The sequence below is a fragment of the Toxotes jaculatrix genome, chromosome 9 (genome assembly GCF_017976425.1).
Source record: "Toxotes jaculatrix isolate fToxJac2 chromosome 9, fToxJac2.pri, whole genome shotgun sequence".
Taxonomy (NCBI): Eukaryota; Metazoa; Chordata; class Actinopteri; family Toxotidae; genus Toxotes; species Toxotes jaculatrix.
This window is the reverse complement of record NC_054402.1, coordinates 8536982-8554998: the sequence shown is the minus strand read 5'-3', so window position 1 is coordinate 8554998 and position 18017 is coordinate 8536982. Positions and strand designations below refer to the sequence as shown.

The 18017-nt window shown below is 37.2% G+C and overlaps 1 protein-coding gene across 1 annotated transcript in view; it reads left to right on the top strand.

Annotated features, from left to right (window-relative positions):
- Positions 1-1587: 1587 nt before the first annotated feature.
- Positions 1588-18017, top strand: part of cntn5 (contactin 5) — a 52711-nt gene continuing 36281 nt past the window's right edge. Inside the window, exons 1-4 of the mRNA XM_041046189.1 lie at positions 1588-1759; positions 7018-7141; positions 7258-7433; positions 14297-14392. Coding sequence (XP_040902123.1) covers positions 1603-1759; positions 7018-7141; positions 7258-7433; positions 14297-14392 — 553 coding nt within the window. The 5' untranslated portion in view covers positions 1588-1602. The remainder of the gene's footprint in view (positions 1760-7017; positions 7142-7257; positions 7434-14296; positions 14393-18017) is intronic.

The following is an 18017-nucleotide window of genomic DNA, read 5'->3' as shown; positions in this document are numbered from 1 at the left end:
AAGATAAAGGAATTAACTGACTACCAACCAGCTACTAATTGCTTTCCTTATCAATTTTCAAACTCACAATACCTTTAATTTCAAATGGAGTTCCATATCCTGCTTCTCCCCAGAATATGTGATACAGTAATTGCCCACTCTCCTTTTGTAGATAGCAGTATTTTTGCAGCTGACAAGTCCCCAAAGGCACATAATTATTTCTCAGTTTTGTTCAGTTCTTTCATAGCACTTTATCATGTAGTGCAAAACACTCCCACCCCCCTTTGCAGAACTCTGATTAGACTCTTGCTGAGCTTCGAGCTTGTAGTCTTTTGCATCTCAGTTTAAAGCATTATAACCGTACAGCAATGGTCCCGTATTATCAGTAATTTCAGTTATTTGTTGTAGCTGTATTTATCGATGATCAGCTGTCATAAGGAAACTAATTGTGTGTGTAATCTTGAGTTGTTATATTTATAGTATCATAAAAGACAGCACAATTGACAAATTACCCTACATAAAGTGGATTGAATTCCTCAAAAATAAAAAGCAGAAGAATACGGTGACAGTAGTGACTAGTGACAGCCTCAGCTGTGGTTTACATTTCAGAGAAGATATTGTTCTGAACCCCGATGGACTCTTTCACTTTAAAGGAAGCTGCCTCTCTCCTGCTCTGTTACATTTGCCATTTTATTCAATTTGAGTCTTTGATGACAGTGATTTCCAGAGTATGCAGAGTATCTGTGTTACCTTGTAAGAAGTGCATGTTTTCACCTAAGGCATCATAAGTGCCTTTACAGAGTTCCTCTAATGGCTGCTAGATGCTCCAGAAAAAGACTGACAGTGTTGAAGTCAAAGGGGAAAGACTCCTAGCATTGTTCAAAAAACAGAGAATAGAAATGTTTTAACAAAAGAAGCTGTGGTCTTTATTGGTAATTTCGCTGCTTTTTAACAGGTTTCTTGGTGGTGATTTGGTAAATTATTGTTCCATTAAGGCTTTAAGACAAACAGATTTGGCTTCAGAGCTCCAGATCCACACCATGCTGCCAAAATGTGGATTTTCAGAAATCTATTACACCACAGATACTATGCTTATGTTTTTCAACAGTGTATGGATTTTCTGCATACTGAAGGAAATACATTCTAGGTTTTTCCACCTATTTCACTGAGAGCTGTCTCTGACTTGTGACACCTCCCTATCCTGATGTCTCTACTCTGTTATTGTCTTTGTTTCATGTTCAGCAAGATTTCTGCCCTGTAGGAAACTAATTTGTTGAAAATTATTCCTCCTGCAACTGTAACATGAGAAACTGACTGCAGCTCATCAGTTTTATAGAGAGGAGGAGGATAGTACACAGAAAAGAGCTATAGATTACAGAAGTTATGCTATAACATCGTGTATAATCAAACAAAAAGCATTCTGATTTTTTAAACAATCAAATTAGCATAATTCTTTCTGATTGATTTAGGATACCTTTGTCACCTTTGACTATTTAGGATCACTTTCACTCAAAGTCATGACTAAATATGATGTAACTCTTCAATGTGTTTCACCTTTCTTTTTTCCCAGACTTTGCAAGAGCTGTTGCAGCACGGCCTATATCATATGCAGCAGTATTGCGAATGAAACCAGACAGCTCGTCGTCAGTGCTGAACTCACGCAGCAGACCCCGACAACACCACAGTGGTGGGCTGGTGACTCCTGACTGGCCTGCTTTCTCCAGTCACCCCCTGTCAGCCATGAGCCTGCTCAGCTCTCAGGAGGACTACCGGAGTGAAGGTAAAACTAATGGTGCAGTCAAACCCACAGTTAGTTTGTTCTTGTCTGAACCAAAATGGAAAAAAAAAAAGTTTAGCTTGTGGTTTGTCGAAGTTCACATTCACACTTACAAGCAGACTGTATTTAAAAGTCAGGTAACCTCACAAATAGCTCATTAATGGCACAATTTGGAAACTTGTCTTCCTGCATAGATTTTATCCACAACTTCAGTCAAGGATAACGAACGCTTGTATACGCATTGACATAATTTACACACTGTGGTGTTCATTACTTAAGAACACAGGAAGAGAACGCTGCATAAATAAATATGTTTATGTGTAAAGAGTAGTTTGCCCTCAGTGTGTTAGGAGTAATTGCTAGCTATCATATGTCAGCATCTGTCTCCTTCTGCAAAGAGAACTTTGCTTTTTTGGGTCATTTCCTGTTATTTGTCCTGGATTACATTATTAGCCCCGATCAGCTGCCTTGTCATCACATCGTGCAGGACTGAGGCCTGAATTCTCAGGTTGTCTTAGTACGAACAGGAGGCAGCACATGACTTCAGATGACATTGTTCTCACCTGCCAGAATGAACCAGACGCAGAGGGTGGACACTCCAGAGTTTGAATAAACTCCTCCAAACATGATTGGTGTGAATTCGCTCCGCTTCCTGTGCACTCTGCCAACAGTCTGCCGTCTCTGGTCTCACTTTACATCTGCAGGCCTCCTGTCTGTTTAGATTTGGTCTAGAAATGAATCTCCCCTATCTATCATCACTGTGTATGGTCTTCAGTGACCAGGGTCATGCCCTTTATGAAATTGAAGTGGGATCATGGCAATATCCAACTCTCTCTGTGTTCCTGTCAGTATAGAAGCCATAGATATGATGGATATCTTTGTCAAAAGGGGGGATTTAATGCCCCAAACACAGCATGGAAACACACTGTCATAAATCTACATGGGTCACTTGCTGTCCTGACTTACAGGATGAATAATTCGAGTGGATATAATGACACATCGATGCTTTAATATATGATTAATCACATCATGCTTATTGCATCTGGAGTGCTTAATTAATGGAAATCTGAAGTAGCTGCTGAATTGGCAAATAGGATCTTGCTATAGCACACTTTGCAAGTAATGAAGTTAGACACATTAAATGCAGGCAGAAAGCAGAAATAACAACTCTCTTTTTTCTCTTTCTTGTTACCTTTTTTTTGTGTTTTGATATTTCATCTACTTCTTTCTTGGTGCATCTGTGCCTATCTTTCTGTCTTTTTTTTTTAACTTTCTGACAGCATTATCACTATGTAGCCATAAAATGACTTACATCTCTATAACCAAGGTGAGAGTAATGCCTCTTCATTGTCAGTGGTGACAAGAGCATTATACCATTGCACTGGATTGATGTTCAGTGAATGAAATGGATGCCAAAAAGTAATACACCTTTGGTGGCTTAAAGGGGATATTGCTTTTTGGCTCTGTGACTGACAGATGGCTGTGGCACTTGAAGATGAGTGATTTAAACTACTTCTAAGCTTGTGTGTCTGTTTGCAGTTTACACTCACACAAACCATATGTCCTGCTGCAAGTTTAAGCTCTGAAACCTGTTATTTATATTTTATTTTTTTTCTTTTTCATCCAACTCTTTAACATTTTCATATGGTCACGAAAATTGTAGGTATCGTAGGTGGGCACAGTTCCAGTAATTGAACAATAGTTAAGCAACTAGGTGTCCCAGAAGATATAAGAAAAATAGTAATTAACTTTTTTTGAGTCGGGTTTTTGATGTTGGAACACAGCATGATAAAATAAGATATTTGTGCTTTAGTTGTCCATTAATTAAACACTTTGAAGTCAGTCAAACTCATGGTTAGTTTCACCTGTGAGCTCAAGCAGAATATATAGCTTTTTAATGGCTCTCTGCAGTGTAACATACATTATGTCCTGATTCAGGTCAGGATCAACTCTTAACCATAATTACAGTGCAGTCAGGAAGGACAATGATATTCTTTTGTTGTTTTGTCTCTTAGCTGAAGCACACTGTATTTAAAATAAAACATAACAAAATAACTATGAATTTAAGTGCCAACTCCCAGCTTTAATTTGAGTCTGTTTCCATCCACATCAGATGGACATTGTAACCCTTTTTACACATCATCCCTCGATTTTAGGGGACAGAAAATAAATTTGGAGAATTAACACAAACTGGGAGTGATCGTATAAAGTCATCATATTCAGTGATATATAATTCTGTGCAGTTAATGACTGCCTGTAGTCTATGAACAGCAGACACCAGCAGACACTTGGGATCTTCCCTAGGGATGCACTGCTAGGCCATGATGTTACCCAGTTTCACTTCTTGCGTGTTTCAGCTGCAATTCAGCACCTGAAACCGTATGGTTTTGTATGAAATAGAAATCATTTCATCATACATCATGGCCCACTCCACAAGCAAAACAGGGGCTGGTGCAGCATACTGCTATTGTTGAATGAATGTATGGATGGATGTCTGAGACATGCCTTTCTTTCATTTATTTTTTAACTCTAGCGACACAAGCGCTGAATTGCTTTGCTTTATATGCACAGCAAGGTTTGCAACTTAATATTGATTCCTTTTCCTCCACTGATTATTATTTCAAAAGCTTTTTATTTCCCTGTAGAGCTGTAAATTGATGACAAAGGGCTGCTGAGATTATATATACCCTGAGAAAGAAGCTGTGATTCTTGTCATCAGATCTTTCCTTAATAGTGAGAAGTACTCAAGATTGGTGACTTGCGTTGTTGTATTATTTATGTACCGGATCAAATGTACTGCCAGCCAAACCTAAACGCACAATACAGTGACATCTTTTTAAACATACAACATGAATATATATACAGTATACTGTAAGAAATTCAGCTGCTCTGCTGTGTTATCACATTTAAACACCAAGACCAAGTGTTTATTCGCCTTACCTTCTTCATAAATTCATCATCTCATAGAGGAACAGTTCTTCTGAAGAACACAAGATTCAGCTGTCTTGAAAGTCTTAAATTCTGAAATGCAATATACCGAGGACACCTTCTACAATAAGTGCATCACTTCTGTGTTAACAGAAGGTTGGATCAAAGGGTAGAGTACTCTGAGGGAACAGAAGAGAATTGCAGTGGAGACTGTCAAGCAGAAAACATTAGGCGAGGAAGCACATCAATATGTTGGCGCATTTGTGCCATGGAGAGTTCAGATTTTACATGAGAGCCACTTCAAATCACCATCAGGAGGACGTTAGATCAAGAAACAGCGTGGCTTAGGTGAAGTCATGAAGGTGTTGAATAGCATTTCATAAATTTTAAATTATATAAGCATTTGTAATTCAAGCTTTCAGTGCACTCTTTACGGCAAAAATATAAATAATATCCCAATGTGGCGTACTTAGTTACTTTAATTGCAACATTGTGTAACACACCCTCTGTCTGTCTTTTTTTATTTAAAGTTATTAAATCATGCCCTGGACCTACTTGCTCGTCTAATCTCTACTGTGGTCCTTCGGGGTCTACAGTAGTGTTATTTTTATTTTTATTTTTATTTTTATTATTTTCTGTCTTAACAATATTGGAAAACATGTTTCATGTTATATATTTGCATTTCTGATTAGGTTTTAATCCATATTGATGTAAAAAATGGATTGATGATGTCAGTGATTTACAAAGATCCCTCTCTCTCCGTTCAAATGAGTATTTGTATGATTAATCTTCTTCAAGACGCTGCCATTAAAGCATAGGGGGGTGGTGATGCCAATGTGCCGGTACTGCTTTACATTTTATGGCTGTGGTTGTGTCTAACTCCTGATAACCAATCTCACCCTGTTTCCAAACAACAAAAGTACTCCCTTTGCACACTACATACAGAATAGCGCACTTGATGAGAGATCATCAGCACTCCAAATGTCAAATTTCTATACTTTTGGGATTTCAATGCTATGCTGTGACATGAATGCCATATAAATGACGTATGTAAAATTTTAATGTTGATACGTGTGCAATATTGGCTTAGATTTAAAGAGAAGAATGGTGCAGTCAACCACAATATGAAGGGTGAGAAGAAAATAACCAAAAAACAATTCTGTTGTGACATATACATTTGAAATAAGCTCTTGTTGTCATGTAGACATTTTCTTTGTTTTATTACATTCATTTGTGTATTGCAGTTGAGTAATGCCTTTTTAGAGATGAGAGATACTTAAAGTAAGCATTTGTTGCACAGAATTTACCAACGTCTGAATCCCAGATGGGGCCATTTTTTTGGATCATTTTTACCATAGGCTTATTTTGTTTCTTGTAATTTTGCTTGCAGAGCTTGTTATATAAAAACGAGGCCTGCCTCAGACTGTTAGGAGGATAGTAAACAATGTTGGAGGACTGACAGAAAAAGAAAAGATTGTGTTATTGTAACAGTTCCTCTCTGACAAATAAAAAATTGCCTAGTTACTTGTTTGTGAAAGGAAATAGATCTGTGAGAAGAGATGATAAATAATATGATGTTGGTTGTATACCACTGGATATCATTGTTCAAACATATGTGCTTTATTGTGAAGTGTGATCCCGGATCATAGTAGGAAACAGGCCTCAGAGACTGCAGATGTGTAACCTTAACCCTCCTGGCCAAGAAATATTACTGCAAAGTTAGGACCCAGTGTGCTAAGACCCATGTTAACAACATTGTTGGCTCAGTCCATGGCCCTCAAGGCAAACAACAAACAACAAGTCCAAAAGATGTACGAGTAATTGGATGATAGCTTAAAGGTTGAACGCAAGGGTGTGACATTTCAACATTTTTTTTTTTCTGTATGAATCATACGCAGCCAGGTTAACTGTAGGATCACAAAGGTCACTTCTAACTTAAGAAATTACTACTTTAGCCTCCAGGGTTTCTCAGTATAAACAAATTTTGATTCTTGCTTTTCTAGAATTCCTTCTTAGTGCTGCACAGCTGCATCAGTTATACAATATGTCACAATAGTGCTATCATCTCTCAGAAAAATCTGCTGTCTGCTGCAGAATGTCATACTAGTTATTGTTACTGTCTATTTTGTTGTTTATAATTCCATCACACTGTGGAGCTGTACATCTTCATTTTCTCTTGTTTCCTATAAAGCATGTTGGTACAAAATATGTGCTTTCACTAGCCAGACTGGGGATTAATACAATAAGTAACTGGACGATAAAATTGAGTGCTGTTACTGTTGTGATAATTGCAATCATCCTTGTCTTTTATCTTTTTTTTTTCCTTCTCATAGAAAGTGAAGAGTTTGGGCCTGTTTTTGTCCAGGAGCCAGATGATGTTATTTTTCCTTTGGATTCTGATGAAAAGAAAGTGGTGATGCACTGTGAGGCACGGGGGAATCCACCACCCACATACAGGTGTGACATATATTTGTCTGTCTCCTAATTGCAGTTCTACTTTCTCAGCTCATTAGCTTGTCATTCATCAATTATAAGTGTAATATATTAAAATCTCCTGTTCTTAATTTTTTCAGTTGGTACATCAATGGCACAGAAGTGGATGCAGAGGCAGATTACCGCTATGGCTTCATTGATGGAAACTTAATTATTACTAATGCAAGTGAGATCACTGACTATGGAAAGTACCAGTGTAAAGCAGAGAACAGCTTTGGGACTGTCCTAAGTCGAGACTCTCTTTTACAGTTTGCATGTGAGTAGAGTTTTTATTTATTCATTCAACCATCTTTTACATTTCTGCTTACAGAAAGTCTAATAGTCTGACATGCAGTATACAGCAGCATGTAGCGGTATGTTTCTGTGTGGGTAAAATGTGAAAATGTTTGCCGAACTTACAGCAGGGGGTGAAAATCATGGCCCTCATAGCAAACACTCAGCTTCAAGCTCTTTACCTCACTGAGTCAAAATAAACTTGTTTCATTCCAGGGCTAAATAAACACTACAGCGTCTACAGTAAGGTTTTGTTGCCAAGTTTAGCTCCTAACGACTCCTTCTGATACTGTACGGTTGCACCGCTAACAGGGTTGCACTGTATGTGCCCTCAAATGCCACGTCATAATGGTAAATGATAACAAAAAGCACATTTCTTTCCCCAGTAATCCCCTGGCCCACCTTCAAAACATTGTCAGAGGCAAAGGCAGCACACATAGCGAGACCAGGGGCACTGTGTACAGAGGAAAATGCATTGTTGGTTTTCTCTAGTTTCCTTGGGAGCAATGGCCATATTAGCCTTATTGGCATGTCCACAGGGAGTTTACCTTTCTCAGTCATTGAGCTGTTGCTATAAAGCTACGTGGTCTCATGTCTTGTTATGGGGACTTCCACTTGTTCCAGGAGTTATTTAGGAAACAAATGGCTAGATTAGCCTGAGACTTTGTAGATGGTAAAAAGGGTTAGAGTTCTGCTCTATAAAAGCACTATTTTCTTCAGGCCAACACAACCAAAGGTTGTCTTTACTCTTGTGTTTCATTTGTTTCCCAAAGTTTGATATATATCAGCATGATCATAAAAGTGAGCAAAAATCAAAGGAAGATCAGTCCTAAGTTAAATATAAGCCAGATTGCATTGGCAGGCTGAAATGTCCAGATGGTAAAGCACAGACAGGCTTCAAAATAGTGCTGCTAGTTTCTGAGGGACAGAAGCTGCACCTCAACATGTACCCTCATCTGTCCTCTCAACTGCCCAGATCATTTCCTTTTCCTCCTCCTCTCTCCATTTGAGTGCCAAATCAGTATGTTAAAAAATTGAGCTTGAGCCTTTTTTTTTTTTTTTTTCCCTGAAAAATTGAACTCGCCTGAAAATGAGCAATGTAACATGTAGGCACTCATTTATTAGTCTAAGCTTCAAACTGAGACATGGGCAGCTATTTTTGGTTTTGCATAAAATGCTGTGCATTTGCTTGACGTTGTGTTATCAATCAGATATGCAGTGGGAATATGCAAGATTCTCCTTCTATAGAATTTTGCCAACATTTTTGTTTAAATAAATCATAGTGTGGTGTTTTGTATTGCACCTTTTTTCTAGTGCATTTCATTCAGTGAAGAGTTTCTGTAGATACCTTTCACTTCTTTTTTGTTAAAGGTGACTACAGCTGCTCATTCTTAAAACAAACATAGATATGTCACACAGTATAGTGAAAATGGTTGCCAGGAATTTGTAGCTTCTTTGTTTCTCTTTATTTGAGTAATTAAAAAATAATACTGCTATATAACAAAGAATGACCTCACATTGGAAAGTATTATCTTCCTTTTCAACAACTATCTGCCAAGCAGCAACCAACACAAGTACCTAAGTATAGTGCAGTGCTTTAAGATGTGCCACTTGTAATGGGTGCTAGGTCCTATATTGAAGCAAATGGGAACACCACAAAAGCTATCACTTCAAATCCCAATCTGTTCATTTTTTCACAGTGCAATTCATGGACATATGCTTCCAGTTAATTAAATGAATGAATGAAAGAATTAAATAAAGTCTTGAAGCATAATAAGGCATAAGTAGAGGGTATGTTTTGGGTCATGCTTGATTGGCAGATATGTCAGTTGTGACCATGGCCACTTGTTTGTCACACATCAGCTCCACCCAAGCCATATTTACAAAAAATTGGATTTTGTAGTTCCCATTAACAGACAGGTCAGTCAGTATCCTTGTGTTGGGGGCCATGACAGGGAGTAATGTGGAAAGATGCAGCATAGACAGGCTGCACCAAGTTTAAGGTATAACAGCAAAAATGGCCTATAATCGTTTATAAAATTATATCATTCTTATTCAACTCTTTTTACTGGATCACATTATTGCCTTGCAGCGTTGTATGGAAGCAAGTTTTCTGTGGCCTGAGAGTTTGGAGCCACAGCCCTAAAATGTCATTCACTGAATAAACATGTGTGGCCATCTCATTGTACTGTTGAGTCAGCAACAAATCCCACATCTCACCAACTGTTGTTGTGGTGAGATCTGAAGAACCAGTCAGAACTGTGAAAAGTGGGAGAATGAATGTTTCTTTGTGTAATGGTGGCACATAGTATCATCATACAGTTAAAGAAACACTGAGGCAAATATTCGTTTTATTTGTGGGTATGGTTTAAATACTGTTAGTAATAGAGATAAAAAAAAAATGTGTATAGGAAATATAACAATTTCCAAAAACAGATATCAAGTAAAATCTAATCACAACAAAATGCAACAAAAATGCAAATCACAATGTTTTGTCATCATGTAATAAGAAATAAGTTGTAATAGAAAAATATTACAAATTTCCCTTAAACATAATACACATTAAGTTCAAGTTCTATATTGTTCTCCACAGTGCAACATATCCAACAGACACACACTAAAAGTCACTAAAAACTCACTAAAATCAGATATGCAGCCGTAGTCATGTCTTGTGTTGGTACTGCTGAATATGTTTGTGTGCAATAATTATCCTCTCCTGCATACTGTACACGTTCTGTTACAAGAATTACAATACAAGGTCTATTCACAATATGGTAAACAAGGTGCCTTACTGGGGTTGTTGCCTAAATATGCTGAACTTGACATGAGAGTTAAGTAGACGTTGCTGCCTCCTGTGTTTTACTGAACTGTATTCAGAAAACCTGTCAAACCTAGTCTTTTCATCCCATGACCAAATACATTTTTCCTTTAATTATATCCATGGCTGTTGAGCGTGAGGTGACACACTTGTGCGACTATTTCTTCAGCTTTACACAGTACATATATTCAACAGCATAAATGTGTAATAGTATCACGCTCAGTCTGCATTTCTTTAAAATGCGACCCTTCAGAAGGCTTGCCACAGAAACAAAGAGAGGTGCCCCGCAGCACACATTTGGATGCAGAACCTTCCCTCTCTCTTTCAGCATAACAAATGGTGGGTATTTATCACTCAGCGTGGAGCTCAACTTTTTCTTCTCTTTTCATGTTGGCGCTGCACATTTTCCAGCACTGACACAGTTGCCGACTGCTTTACCTAGTTCAGACACACATGAGCAATTCTTTTCCTCATAAACTGAATGTTTTAACGAAGTAATTAGGTGTTTTTATTTGCTGTGAAAACTTGAATGTACATTGAGACATCAAATACAGCCAGCTCCTTGTAACTCTGATTTTGGATGGGGAACAGTATTCCCCCAATAACAAACTCTTAACTGCTATAATTTAAAGCAGAGCACAGTAAATCCTAGAGATCTATGATTCAGCTTGAATGCAGTTTCCAGTTTTCATTTACATAACTACATATTCAGGTCAGATTCTGGCCTTGAATAATCAGCTAAGGCTAATATTACACTTCATTAAGATGTAATCATTTCTATTGGCATTTGTGGTAGGTTTCTTTTTCAGGCAAAATGGTGAGCCCTCACCACAGTGCACTATTGGAAGTCCTGCACTGCTATCCAACTGACCTGAATAGCTTGGTACCGTAAAGGGACACATGAAAACAAGGTTTTTAAGCAGTTGCTGGCTGATTTGTTTTTCTGATTGCTTAAGAGTGTTTCTTTGTAGGGAGATTTTGAGATTTTGTCTGTACTTAAGCTATTTTGTCTTACTAATTTCTTTTTTTGTTTGTTTGAATTTTTATTTATTAGCTTTGGACTAAGATCAGGTACAATTTTTTTTTTTTTTTTTTAATCAATTGCTTAGACCAGGCTTGGCTAAATAAATTTGGGCGTGCCTGGCCTGAATGAATTTTGCTCTGTTTCATACAGAGAATCAGGAGAGAGGTAGAGTGGACCAACCGGAGTGTATGAGAAAAGGTTCAGTCGAGGCTGTCTATATTCTATCCACTGGTCGTGTACTCTGCTCCAAAGATGTTTCAGTAGGATGCTTTTTTTCCCTCTCTTTGTTTTGAAATTCAGAGCTGCTGAACTCACACTTGGGCTGTTTTTCAGCCGTGACTTTGAAGGCAGCAGGCAGAAAGGAGGCCTCTGATCTTTCTCCCCAAAGAGTTCTTCTCTCTCAGCAGACGAGAGTCTGGCTGAGGCTCAGGTATCGAGCCACTCTGAGCAGTACAGTAGTAATGAAATTAACGGGATGCTTTGACTTGAGCATTTGAAGACCCACACACACACCCCACTCTGAAATGTTCTACAAATGTGAAATGATCAGTGGTTAATGTCCATTGATTTAATTCATACAGATCTTGAATTAACTCATTTGCATTGAGCACCTGCTCTTGAGCTTGCTGCAAATTTCATCAGTGTATTTCTGGATTTTAAACATTAATACAGACATATGTTGACTTGTAATTTTTGAGGACGCTTTAATGACCGTGCTGTTTTTACATTGTTAAAAAGTCATTAATATTGATTCACTTACATAACTCTAATTTGCAAAGGGAAATGATCAGTCGTTAACAGTTTTGTTTGAACCTCATCTCCTGGTTCCATAACATACGAATGCCCTTATGTCTTATTTCTGAGTGACTGAAACACCCACTTGGTCTTCATTGCTGTGGTGCTTCTAAATGGCTCTTCTCACTTGACAGTGTACTGTAGGTTTATGTAGGTGGCTCTCATATATATATATATATATATATATATATATATATACATTTATTTTTTTTATTTTTTTATGCTTACGCTAACAATGACTTATTTATTCCAAACAACCAGTGTTGCTTCTGCCTGAAATGTATAATTTCCCATGTGCCTATGTAATAGGTCTCTTCAACTGGAAATACTGTTGGGTGAATTATTACTGTGCTACAGAAGTTGGTTATGTAGAAAAGCAAAGAGGAAATACATAAAGATGAAAACTATATTCAGTATTTATTAAATTATACAAGCTGGATAGGAAGACTTGTGTTTGCACAACATATAGCCTGTGAGCAGTAACTATTGCTGTACCTCAGCTTTCAGATGTAAAAGGCCTTGGTCAATAGTCCTTAGACAGCTGGTGTTACTGTCTTTGTGTTATGTTTTTACTTATTTACTCACTCATGCGTTTCATTTTATCAATAGATGAGAAATCTCTTTAGCTTACCTATTGTCTATTTGCTCATTAAAGCCACAATAGAGAACATTGATCAGCAATAAGTCATGATTCACGCTGGATGAATAAAAAAATGACAAAGGCGTAGTGGGAAAAAAACACAGGGTGGTAACAGCTGCTGGCGAATCAATAGTGTACATGGTGACAATCAGAGGCTCTCCATCTCTGCACTCTGGTGGCGCATTGTTAGCACGGATAAGTGAACAATAGTCATACATACCAAATGGGCCAAGAGGATGGGATTGAGTAGCTTTGGGGTAGCAGAACAGGACAACTTTTTAAATAACATTGGACACCAAGAGAGGGTATCTGCAGGCATCTGCATGTCAGAAATCTTAGCTTTGTGTATTGTTGTTCCAACATCGAATGCTGTCTGGAGCTGATAAACTGTCTGCTCAGTGTTGGCTCAGCCTTGTTTTAAGCACAGGAAGGGGTCAGCATTGCAAACTGATTTATCGTGTAGATTGAATGCTTTCAAATCCAGCTTGTATGACAGCCTACTCTCCTGACTGATTCTACTGAAAAGGTGCAGCATAATACAAATATTGATTGTTCCTATATTCTTTTTTTTTTTTTTACATGGCTGGCTGTTTCTTTTCACCACAGTCTTAAGATTTTTTTTTACTGGTTTAAATTAATCTTTTTTCTGTTTATCTTTTAGCTTTCTCTGAGTCAATGTGGATCACATTGAATGTAACCATTGGCTGCAACTCTTTTTTTTTTTTGAGGAGAAAATGGACAAGCGACCACACTGATGTTCTGGAAAAATAAAGAAATATACATTGAAGGGAAACTGATTTCGTGCTGCATTTTAAGGTGAAAGCCATGAACCACGATCATTATTAAATGTGCCAGAAATTTAGAAGAAATACAGGTTTCACAACTCTGAGGCATAATTATCCAACACTTCCAGAGTAGCAGTAAACAGTGTCTTTCAAAGTGATGGAATGAATGTGGTGGGGACACAGAGACCTGCCCTAGGTCAGCAGCCTGTCGCTTGATTTCTACATTTTGGCATTGACTCAACTAGAAATTAAACAGGCACTATTAGGTTCCCAAAGGCTGCAGTTCTGGCATTTCAGATTAAAGCTGCTTTGTTCCACTTCCACACAAAAACAACGAGGTAAAAACAAATTCTGTTACATGTTGGTAAAGGAGTTTTTTTGAGATGTTATATTGGGGATGGTTTAATTCTAATGATTTAAATTCTTTGAGAAATTCAGTGTTAAGAAATTGATTCATTCAGTCTTTGGCACATTATATTTTTTTTCTTCCTGCTCTTCCCACTCACGCCTGTTACACAATAGGATGTACATGATATACATCCAAAGTATATAGTATAAATGCTGTAGTGTTCCATAAGGGTGTGTTTGGTTGGAAACACCGCCTCAGAATTCAAGTATGTTGATGCATTAGTGCTTTTTTTTTACATCTCTAAATCATATAATGAAGTTGAAGCCTGGCTGCAGGTACAAGAACATGTTTTCTGTTCCCTTCAAAATGATTCCACATAACCATCATATATTTTACCGTGTTGCTGAGATGGATTATCTTTGCGTACTGTTTCAGATCTCGGTGCTTTCAGTGGGAAGACCAGAGGTGGGGTTTCTGTACGTGAAGGCCAAGGTGTGGTACTCATGTGTACCCCTCCTCCTCATTCACCAGGTAAGGAATTTAAAAATAGTTTCTTCTCTTCTCTGTTTTTGGGATGGTCAAAAAACTCATCACCATTCGTCACGATTCCTATGACAAGTAATATCGTTATTGCTGTGCCAAAGTGAATGAATGTTCTCATTATTTATTTATTTATTTATTGCATTATATTTTGATGGTTAGTTTTTGTACCCGTCCATTCTCCTGTCCATCCATCCATGCTGTTCAAATGAGGAGTGTGATAAGTTATGGCAACGGCAGAGCCAGAACACAGATTCTCAGAGATCAAATTTGCTGGATCATTAGAAATGAAAAGAAATGTTACACCGCCAATTATTTCACATAGGAAGAGCATAGGCACCGCTCTTTAATGGCACATCTTGAATATCCCTCTCTGCAGTTGTCCTCTAATGTAAGATGTTATGTGAGCCATGAATCATCCAGGCTCTCTGTTTGCATCAGCTCTGTCGTACTGCAGTACTGCACCCATGGGAATGTTTGCCAAGTGCTCCTCAGCACCCGCGTCTGTTTCTGGATGCCATTTTGCATGACATGATAGCAACCAGAAAGTCAGTGACAGAATTGCTGGTTAAAAAAAACACAAAAAAACAAAACAAAATGAATGATCAGTGATTCTTAATGATTAATTAACATGTAGCCCAGATGAATCTCATCCTTAGAATTCACTATAAATCACAGCACAGGTGTTGCGTTCGCTCTAGCTCTGCGTAATTTTTCACACTGCATTTACAGGCAGCACTACCATACATACATGCTTTTATTTTTCCAGCTTAACGAAGGTTTTCTCTGGAATGGTTTAGTGCGAGAGATATCAAATTAGAGTTCAAATACTGGAGATGATTTTGTGGAGATCAGCACAATGGAAATAGTGATTTTCTGTCATTTAAGGTTTGTTACAGTCTTGCTGCCATAAGCTACAAAATTGACTCAGGTTTCAGTCATGATGACATACGGTTACAGACCCTCATGTTACAATCCTTGAATTAGATGGACAGAGTGGATCAATACAGAATATATTATATATATATATATATATATATATATATATATATATATATATATATATATATATACATATATACATATATATATATAAACCATTAGATGATAAATTCAGAACATTTATTTTTTACATCAGATATAATCTCATAACCAAATAACCTCTGTGAGGGAATTTTTCCTTTAGTTTGTATTAAGCTTATATTCTTATAAATTGGCCCTAAAAACAGTAGTTCACTGTCTGTCTCTGCGATAGCTGATAGAATTCAGCTGGCTCAAGGTTGCCATACAGACCCTAGGCATGTAGTAGTAGAGAGGATATCCAGATCCTCCGGTGGAGGAAGTCATAGCCTTAACAAACAGCCAGTGTCTCTGTTTCTCATGGCATTACACGGCGTCAACTTGCATTGCTCATCTCTCTGCTCCTCGGTGCATCGAGCATCAATAAATACTTCTGCTTAAGACATCTGAAGCCTCCTGACACTTCTTCCAGCAGCTCACAAGATTTCCATCACAACCTCAGTGTCAGAGCTGTTGTGTGGTGAAACACAGTGGTGTGGTAATACTTTGCATTCTTGTTTTTATTGTATTGTATTCATTTATAAGTGAGGTCGCTTGGTTAATTGTGACAGGTTGAAACAGATACAGTAAACAAACAAAAGACATAAAAGATCAGATCTACAAAGTGATATTGATGCCACTGAAAACAGAATAACTGAAGTAGGAATGTTACTGCCTTGTGAAACTTTTAAGAAATTGCTGTCAACGATTTTGGAAGGCTGTCTGTTCCCTGTCACTGTATTTGTGTGGTAAAAATATAACACTAACACTAAGACTTCAAATATAAAGCAACTAGACTACACAGTTTTTGCAGTGTTAATGTTTAGTTTTGGTTCATTTATCTATACAATACATATAATACTACAGTCAGAAAGTTAATGTTGCTTAAACCACCTTTGGCACATACAGATTATTTACACTATTAGAATATTTACTTCATAGATACTGATAAATGGCAGGTCAGCCTCAACAGGTGTTTAACCTTTATTTTGATGCTTATTTTACTTTAATTTTACTTTACTTTGATGCTCATTTTTTATGTTTATAGATAACGCTCAAATACACAATACAGGAAAGATTATTAAATATATATATATAAAATGAAAAATGATGTCCAACAACTAAATAATTAAAGAAAAAAATGCCATAAAATTTCCCGGTGTGATGAATGCCTTGGTGAGTCAGAGCGTGCACAATTGAAATTCATGTTGTATAGGGAGTGTTAAACAATGTTTGGGTTAAATTGGTTGTGGGAGGATTTAAAGACATTAAAATGCCACTTAAATTAGATAGGTCTCATGAGTGAAAGTAATTTGAAATCACTGAGATGTGAAAAGTTTATTATTTTCCATTTCATGGCTTTGACTGCTTGTGATCAGTTTTTATGTGTCTTTGGTAAGTATTGTTTTACTTTTATCAAACTAAAGTATGATGACCCATGAATGAAATCTTCTGGAACTTTGGTGTCTGATAATACTAATTCACTGTAACAACTTTCATTTATGCTGTATTATGTTTTAAAGCACCAATACATGTTGAGTACTTTATAAAACATTATCATTCTCTGTTTTATAAAGTACAGTTGATCTTGTTTCCTTTGTAGCCCAGACTCTGGAATATAACTGTGTTGTATATAATTGTGTTTCCTCTCCTCATCCAGTTGTCTTCTCAGTAGATTAAGTAAATGATACTGAATTTGAAATTAATCTCTTCATATACAATATTTGAAAAGTTTCCTGTATTTGATTCAATTTTCTATCCTGTTATTGAGTATTGAATTCAGCTCAAATCTTTCAGATCTAAGCATCTTTGAAACAGCAGTTATTCATTATTTACCAAGAGGACTTAATAGTGCAAAGAAAATATAGTCTTCTCTTTTTTTTTTTCCCCCTGGACAGACAGAATATAGATGCAGAATCAAAGAGTTGTGAAACATTGCTAGGCAGCATTGGATAGATTAATATATCTCTGATTTTGACAGTCCTGTTTTGTTTTTTCCCTTTAATGTAATGATGGATGTGGCTGCGTAGAACTATGCACAATTGACACAAAGCAAACAGCATGCTGTCAAAGTCTGCTCTATGTTCATCACAGTCATATTCCATCCATCCATCCGTCCATCTGTCCATCAGTTTTATTACCCACTTATTCATTGTCAGGATAATTTTGACAACTATTTCTGGATCTTTTTTTTTTTTCCAAACCCACCTATTTCGTCATAAGGAACTGTGTAATCTTTCTTTTATTAGATTATTAGAATCATTTTTTTATATTAGCATGCATTGCAGAGAAAGACACATAAAGACATCTATGCTGCAAAGTCTGCCTGGGGTCAGGAGTTTATATCCTACACTATCACACACTGTCTCATGAATAGAATGAAAAAGATTCAGCCTTTATGCATATAGCTTTGATATCTTACAAAGATTATTAAAATTTATAAAGTCAGAGAAATTCCGTCCTGTGCTCTGTCATTTTTGGTCTGGTTATACACCTGTGAAGAGGCGACTGCTCCTGTCATTTAGCGACCCTTCACACACATTCACTCAGACAACCA